This window comes from Anneissia japonica, unplaced genomic scaffold, assembly GCF_011630105.1.
Source record: "Anneissia japonica isolate Jap-2015-1 unplaced genomic scaffold, ASM1163010v1 scaffold1726_len428862_cov177, whole genome shotgun sequence".
NCBI lineage: Eukaryota > Metazoa > Echinodermata > Crinoidea > Comatulida > Comatulidae > Anneissia > Anneissia japonica.
This window is the reverse complement of record NW_022710671.1, coordinates 220,605-229,425: the sequence shown is the minus strand read 5'-3', so window position 1 is coordinate 229,425 and position 8,821 is coordinate 220,605. Positions and strand designations below refer to the sequence as shown.

The window sequence follows — 8,821 nt, the reverse complement described above, 5'->3', positions numbered from 1 at the left end:
CAAATACACTCTTTTTATACTACTACTATAAAACTAGGCCTTTTCTAGATAGAAGCAAGGACTAGGCCTAGACGGGACGATGATGGAATGGAACTGCAGGGGTAAGCCCAGTCGGCTGGCGTTCGGACGGATGGCAAACAAGCCTAGGTCTATATAAATTGCCTTCCGGAGATGGAGTTTTTGAGTGTTTTGTAAAAATAAAAAATAAAAAAAAATTCAGGTCGGGGGCTTTTCTGACGGTCGGGCGGGGATGCTAACCAATTGTTTTATTTTACGTGGCCTAATTGAGCAAATAAACTGAAATACATCCCAAACAACAGTACAAATATAACAACTCCCTGCAAGATTGAATAAGTTAATTGAAATACGCCGCAATTAACGCACTACATTGACTGTACTTCAGAAACGGCCTTGTGAAACACACATTTAATTTGTGATCAAGTTTTCCGTTTTCAAATAAAGTCATTATTATTATTATTATTATTATTACTGAGAGACGCGCTTGGCGTTCCATAGAAATGACCGGCGGCTTAACCCTCATGATGGAGGTGTGTAGGAATCTATAGACTAAATCATAAATGGATGGAGAGATGGATCATGCTTGTTTGCGGGGTGGTTACAACAAGTCTCATATTCGCATTAGCAAAGGGAATAATTAAAAATTCATGATAGTAAAACAAATTGTCAAAAATGCCCTACAGTATGACTAACCATGGTTATATTTGCTGGCCGACTTGAACAATTTTTTGAACAGCGGTGAGCCAGAGACGTCTCACACTTCAGCAATCGGTGAAAGAAAGGAAAGATGCGCGCATGGGCGATTTGTGTGTAGTAGGATATTATGAGGATAGGCCTAGTTAGGCTAGTCCGTGAACATTACATTTATTAAAATATGAATATAAACACTTTAAAAATTATATATTTATACAGTAGTTTTTAAAGTTGATACATTCTATATGTTTTTATCAACAACAGTTTGATATAAAAATGATTTACTAGCTTCAGGTGCACTTAGATTAATTTATTTTTTGTATGCTTTAAATTCTTCCTAAAATACGAATAGTATACAGTCCGACTTGGTATTTCGACCTGGAAGTTACAAGAGAAACCCTAATGTCGTAGTGGGTTTGCCGAACGTGACGTCAGACACAGGATTCCACGTTGGAAGATGACTACTGCTGCTCAACTAAAGCTTGACTAAAGTCCTGAAGAAGTCTCATCCATGTCATCGGTAATTTGATAGGTTGGTAATAACACCGACTTACCGAAACGAAAGGTAAATTTTGTAATGTTATTTACGTTTATTATTATTACATCTATTGATTACATTTTGAGATATTCCAGTTAATATTACTGATATATAAAATAAGTATTTAAGAGAAGTATGATCTTGCAACTGTAATTCGATTCTGATGATTTCATATATCCCCTACCTAGGGCCTAGGCCTAGCTAGGGTAGGGCCTAGCTAGGCCTAGCTAGGCCTAGGCCTAATTAATGAATTAAAATAGGCCTAGCTTTGAGAGTGCCTAGGCCCTTGCTACAGTACTAGGCTAGGCTAAATAGGGGCCTAGGAGGAGGGCCTAGATATGCGGCTAGGCTTAGGCCCTGGGCTAGCTGAACTAGGCTAGTCAAGCCTAGGCTAGGCCTATGCCACTCCTCCTGCTGGCCTACTGTACTATAATAATAGGTTCATATATAGACTACCTAGCTAGGCCTAGCCTCAGTTCCTAGGCCTACAGTAGGACCAGGTAGGCCTGCCTACCTAGGACTAGAGTAGTACTAGTTAGTTGCACTCAAGAATTATATCCTTCATTCAATTGACTTCAAGTATAGTTTCACATTAATTCAATGGAAAGAACACATTGATGTGAGTAATCTACTGTTGATGTTAGTAATCTACTGTTTTTAGATGACAATAATATATAAATTGGTTGAATATTTAGAGATGTGCTAAATTTAATAAAGGAAGTGAATATATTTATGTGACTGTAAATTTATCGAAGAAATTTATAACAACCAAAATAAGTTTACGCGCCGGGAATCTAAATTACTGATAAATGCCAGGAAGCTGAAAAACAAACAATATTAATTTCAATTTAGGGGACGAACAAATCCTGTCCATAGAAGGTGATCCACATAAATTCTTAGGATCAATTGTAACATTCAATCACTCCGAATCAGATGTTTTCACCTACCTTCATGATTTAATTAAGGAACGAATGTGCAAAATTGATAGTTCCCTTCTTCGGAATGAATACAAGATCAGGATGTTTGCACAATACTTACTACCTAGCCTTAAGTTTCACTTGACTGTAAACGACGTAGGTTACTCTTATTTAGGACAACTTGACTCTATGGTTAATAGGTTTGTAAAAAAATGGTTTGGCCTCCCTCCATGTGCCACTCTTGTTTTTGTCAAGATGCCAAATGGACTTAATATACCCTCCATTTCATCAATGTATAAAGAATGCCATGTTATTGCGCACTTGTCTACTCGGGTCAGAGGAGATCCCAACATAAACAATTGCCTTGATACAAGGATTGCAAGGGAAGCAAGATGGACCTGTAGAAAGTCAATTACATGTCATTCTGAAAATATTAACTAGTATCATTTCTTCTGAGCAGAATTTCAAAGAAATGAAAAAGTTGGTTAAACAGGACTTGAGAGATGAGGTTCAAAATGTGTGGAACACCCATGTGGGGGGACTCCTGGTCCAGGGAAGGTTCTACAAGCTTCTGTCCATCCAAGAATCATCCAACCAAATGGAAATCCCTAATTTACAATCTTCCATCCGGGATATTAAAATTCTTGGTAAACGCTCATGGCGACACCCTAAACACACGTGTCAACCTTCACCGATGGGGTGAATATATTTCTGAAAAATGTAAATTATGTGGGAATTGAGAGACACTACATCATGCCTTAAATTATTGCAAAAATTCCCTGGACCAGGGTCACTTCACATGGAGACACAACATTCTGAACCACCTCTCAGGTCATTCGAAAGTGATTCGATAGCATATCCTTCCCTCCAATGATCCTCTCCGACCTTGTGGCCAGAGACCGAGATGTTCCCCACCCGAATACTATTCCATCCGGATGTACCGTGACAAACTTGATCCCGGATATCTGTATTTTTTGGAAAGATATCAAAAAACTCATAATCATCGAACTTACAGTACAGTTTCATTTGAAACGGGTATTAATCAAGCTCACTCCCGTAAAGTCAATGAATATTCTCCCCTCATGGCTGACATCTCGTCCTCTGGCTACGAGGTTGAACTGATTGCTCTGGAGGTGGGATCCAGAGGGTATGTCTCCCCAGATAATTTAAATAGACTTAAACAATTTGCAATAAACCAATCTCATTTAAGACTTTAAGGGATAATGTCTCAAAAATTGCTCTTGTTTCTTCCTTCAGCATCTATTACGCAAAAGAACAACCTTCTTGGGTAAATCCTCCATATTTCCAAATTAATTAGTCCCGTGCAATTCAATTGTATTTGTTTTTCTTTTTTACTATTAAAATTTGAATGAAATTTTTAATCGAAAGGCAATGAACTTCATCAAATTTTTGATCAGAGTACTTTTGTATTTTATAAGTCTCCTGTTTACTTGTCACCTGCTTTTGTAACTGTTTTTTGTCTGTTTACCTTGCGTGTTCCTTTATAAGGTCACGATCTAGGCTTTGTATGTTTTCCTTTGTTTTGTTTCGAAATAAAGTGATTTTATATATAAATCAGTAAACGATATATTTACGTGAAATAAATAACGCATGCGCAGTCATACTTTAATAAACTTGTATTATCAGTCGTGTAAATCTATCGATTCTGGTTAAAAAATGTATGTGTCAGTTTAACTTTCAGCACTCAAAATTTGCATTGGCCCAAGCCGCGGTGCCCAAGCTCACCACGGTACTTATTTGCCGAGGCCCTTTTGTTGGAAAGTTTTGAGTAAATTTACGAATGTGCTTGTAAGTGTTCATAGTAATGTTAAGTTATATTAGCTTGACCAAACAAATGTTTGTACTGTATTCAATAACACATGATCGAATCGATGGCAAATCAATGCACATGGGGAATCCCCAAATTGGTTAAATAAATTCTTATAATTCTTATCCATTTGTATACTTTTATTTAACAATTTTGCATATGTTTACACATTGCAGTTGGCCTAAAATATAAATTTATAAATATTAATATTATTTATTTAGCATTGTGCTAGCGGAGCGCTCTTGGCAGCAGTCAACAAGGCTTGGTTCATGCTTGGCATATGAGAAGCTACGGCTGATTTACTACATCTCTTCAAAGAATGTACAATTCTAGCAAAGTAACTGCAACTTGCTGAGAAATTAAAAACATATATATTTAATTTAGTAAATCATACTACATGTTTTAATTCAGCATTTATAATGTCTAGTCTATAATAACTGGTACATAATGCCCTGAAAAAAATGTTAAATCCTGCCTCGCTAGGCTCCATCTATAGGTGCGTAACTAGGCCCAAGGCCGCAGAGTCATGACCACCACACACACAGGCACCAACCCAACACACACACCCCTGCAGTGCAGATAGTGCCTAGCCTAGGCCTACATGTATTTCAGGATCGATGTTAAAATAAACTTCAAAACCTAAAAACTATGATTTTTTAGTATTGTCATTAAACAACTTAAGCTTACTTCAAAGAAAAAGTATTTTTTATGCACCGATTCTCCAAGTTCAAAATCCTTGTGGCAAAAAATTGGGGCCCCATCCATCCTTCCATATGATTTCTGATTTTGTTCATTTTTTGAAATTTATTTACTCAACTGACAGCCATCTCATTGATTGAGGTCGGCGCTGGATGCAAAAGATCGTAACATGGGGATAAACAAGGCGAGTTTACCACAGTGGCACAGATCTACAGTAGGCCTAGCCTTGCCATATGGAGCTGTTATTTAGATAAACAACTTAACCCTTTCCTATCGTATGGCGTCGCGACGACGCCCTCTTCGACCATACTTTATAGCGAGTGGCGTCGTACGTACATCCTGTCTAGCTCTTATGATAATTATTTTATAGCTAGGCTGCCCTCTATTGAATTTTTTGAGTGATACAGGAGTATTTCTGTAGAGGGCCTCCTGTATTTAGACCAAATAAAATGCCTGTGCCCAGTAAAAACCCAACATTTAGTGTAGATGATGTAATTTCCCAGCTTTGGTACTGCCTCAGGCAATGGTAATGAGGCAGACTAGAAAGGGTTAAATAACAACTCCCTGGTCTAGCTTATGGCATTTACCAGTATATGGCTGAGCGAGTGCCATAATATATTGGCTTAAGATATTAAATTTTGTTTCATTGGTCTCTGACATCGTGGAAATTACATTTTTTGTGGAATTTTCAGGATATTTTAAAAATTCTGGAGAAAATTAATAAAATTCGGGAGGGCGGGAGAAGGCCTAAATAATCGGGAGAAACCCGCGATTTTCGGGAGGCCTAGAAGAATATCCTTTTGATTTCGTGGTAATTGTGTGCTAGTTTTAACAGGGAAACTTTCATGTTTTGGCGTAGGCCTAGTACGTTGCCAAGTGTTTTCATCTAACAAATGATGTGGTAAAATATAAAGAACACAAATGTTTCCAGCTAATAATTATCACTTTTATTTGAAAAGTTAACACAGAAATTTAATAATTTATTTTTTGATTAAACTACATACTATTGTAGGAAATAAAATTACGTTTAATAAACAAAAATTATAATTAAATCAATGCCGTGGTAAGCTTCGGCACCGCGGCTTGTGCCGACACGAATTTTGAATGCTGAAAGTTAATTCTATACTCTATTGTTGAACTCACATTATTGTACATTTAACCAGAATCGATAAATTTAAGTGACCGATAGTGCAAATATTGAAGTATGACTGCGCATGCATTATTTATTTCATGTAAATATACCGGTTTCCTGAGCATTACACTTGAATATATGTACTTCCTTTAATAAAATGTAAATTTTTCCAGATTTATGCATGTTGGACTTTCTTGTTGAATGTGTGATCATATACTGTACATGCACCGTGCATACAGCCTAGCTAACCCTAGACGCGATGTCTCCTCTCTCTGCATTTGTTCTGGTAGGCTACGTGATGACACATCACTCGTATCGCGGCCTAGAGTGGCTCAAACTCTACCTAGCCTAGGGTACTTAAACACTCGGGGCACTGAGTCTTACTGTATTAAATTAAATAAAAAATAACATTACAATAGAGTTAATATATTAATCTTTGATATTTTCATAATGTTTATATGAGAATGAGTTATTTTTTTGTGTTTAATTAAAATTTGAAACATTCTAAACATATTACCGCTAAGTTTTTTGAAGGTGAAATTATCGGAGAATATCGTCCGAGTGTTTGTTTTATTGTAATACCCAATCAGATCCAGGCGAGCCTGATTTTTTTTTCAATATAGTCACACTTTCCTATTCAGGATTTTGACCAGCGCCCTCACACGAATGTGCTCCTGGCTAGCCTAGGCCTAGTACAGTAGTCCTAGCCTAGGCTAGGCCCAGAAACCAGATGGAAAAGTGGGGCCCTCCTAGTCCTATTGTAAGGTCTAGGCCTACTTACAGTTTGTCAGTGTGAAGGTGAATTATGAATAAATTATGAATTATATATTTCAAATATAATTTAGGCCTAATTTAATCCTCACATCAATCAATGGTAAGGCCCATCCAGACAGGGCCTGGATCGGCCATACTGTAAATCGGATGATACCTCAGAAACCAGCTCAAATTTGAGTGGAAAATTGCTAGGAAAATAGATGCGCAGAATCGTAATACTGCATAATATATATATTCCATTATTAGGATCTAATGCAGCTGTCAGTTATATGACCCCGAGAAGGGTGTGTCACTTATCGAATGTGCGTCATACATGTTGTATGCATGCCATGACAAAAAATATATGCATGCAAAAAATGTGACTGACCTTTGTGTGAAATTGATGCACAAAGAAATTATTTTGTGACGGACCATCTCTTGAAAGTGACTGACCTTGACTATACATTATGACGTGTACCCTGATCGTATCGTCTGGAACAGTATTGCGCCTTATAAGCATGTTTTTTATTTTGGACACGCGTTCTACGATTGTCTCTATCTGTCTGGGCCCGTACATACGTAGGCCTAGTTGCGGTCTATTCTAGGCCTCATGATTTTTTTTATTGTAGGATATGTATCTACAGCATAAAAAATAAGCACTTTTAATTATTCTCTTCAGGCGAGCTGTAGTTTGTAAAAATGAAATAGAAATTTTGACATCCTCAAGCCATCATACAGTAACTGGTGGGCATTTATAATTCGGCTCTTCCTTGCGGTTATAAAGCGCAGTTCTTTTTCCCTGGTCATTGAGTCCACATGCTAACTGTTGCTGCTGTATTCAGTGCAGGAGCAGGTAACCCCACCAGGTACCCATTTATACTCCTAGGTGAAGAGAAGCAATGCAGATAAAGAGTCTTGCACTAAAGCGAAATGCACAGTGAGGGATTGAAACCCCGACATCAAGGTTTTGAAATCAAACTGTTCTTGCTGCACCAAATCGCTTCCACAGTTGCTGCATTTCGTTTCCTAGATCTGAACCGTCCATGCACAAACGAATGTTGGCCTACTGGGTACCATGTGCTCTTGATTTGCATATTGATTCCTAAAAAAAGTATCTCTTGATATTATTCTAGTAATCAGCTATTTTTAGTTCCTATGCATGTAATGCAATAGGAACTATTGTAATCACTCTCACTGTTTTTCTTTGTTTTTTATTGTGTGTAGTATGTGTGTGCGTATGTGTGTAGACATTTATGCAAATGCGCATGCGTCAAAGAAAAGTTTTCTGACATTTTGTTTTACCTCGCGATGCGAAGATCGATGTGAAGTTTCTGCAGATTTCAGTCAGGGCTCACGCTAACCGATCAGCAAGTCGGCATGGATGAAACTATTTTGATTTTACAGCAAAAAAACTACTGTGGCATAGGTATTTTGAAGAAGGCTTAAAATAAAACAAAAATGTTTTAATATTTGCTGAAATACATCGTTTTTTTCATTTAGATCTTACTTAAACTCCATGCGACGTTTTTTCTGTTGTATGAGTAGTCATATGAAGGTACTATATCCCCGACAGTTGGCTATGCAGCAATGTACCCTTTGAATACAAATTGAAGACAAGTGAAGATACAAAGGCAGCCGACTGTCGGGTACATAACTCTGCATTGCTCCGCCATCTTGTTAGCACTCTCGTTCACAAAAACATTAGGCCTAGTTCAGTACAGTAGTTACTGCGATACGAGGGTGGTAGATCGTTCAGTCAGTGATATCGTGTTATCGTCTAATACATTTTAGTAATATGTGTAAAATTTAAGAATGCACCGCGTGGGTCGCTTTCTCTTTGTTATGCGGTAGTAGTATACGTAGCAGAGTGAGCAAACTAAGCCTAGCCTAAGGCCTAGATAGTACGTTCTTGATCATCTAATGAAAACTTCGGGCGGCAGACGATTGGGCCCAACTGGTGTGGACGATCGGACCCAAGATAGCTTCAAATAAATTGTAGTCCTAGTAGGCCATTACCACCAACCCCACTCGTGATATCTTTCCAAACAACTGTAAAATGAAATTACTGTATGCCTAGCTAGGCCTAGGCCCTATGCCTACGAAATTTTTTTCAAAGAATTTTGCTAAAAATATTACTGTAATTTGCCTGTCGAATTACATTACTAGTGTGGTCTAAAATCACTATTTTGGGCCGTAAAGACTCCCCCTGTATTTTTCAACCTCCACACAAATTGGACCCAACA

At 37.7% G+C, this 8,821-nt stretch overlaps 2 protein-coding genes across 2 annotated transcripts in view; one reads left to right on the top strand and one right to left on the bottom strand.

The window, feature by feature from the left end:
* LOC117107091 (40S ribosomal protein S20) overlaps positions 1 to 839 on the bottom strand; it is a 13,832-nt gene extending 12,993 nt beyond the window's left edge. The window contains exon 1 of the mRNA XM_033248624.1: positions 712 to 839. Within this exon, the coding sequence (XP_033104515.1) occupies positions 712 to 714 (3 nt within the window). The 5' untranslated portion in view covers positions 715 to 839. The remainder of the gene's footprint in view (positions 1 to 711) is intronic.
* A 265-nt stretch (positions 840 to 1,104) lies between these two features.
* The window catches only part of LOC117107090 (transmembrane 9 superfamily member 4-like), a 34,166-nt gene continuing 26,449 nt past the window's right edge, over positions 1,105 to 8,821 (top strand). Inside the window, exon 1 of the mRNA XM_033248623.1 lies at positions 1,105 to 1,276. The gene's annotated coding sequence lies outside the window, so the exon portion shown is untranslated. The remainder of the gene's footprint in view (positions 1,277 to 8,821) is intronic.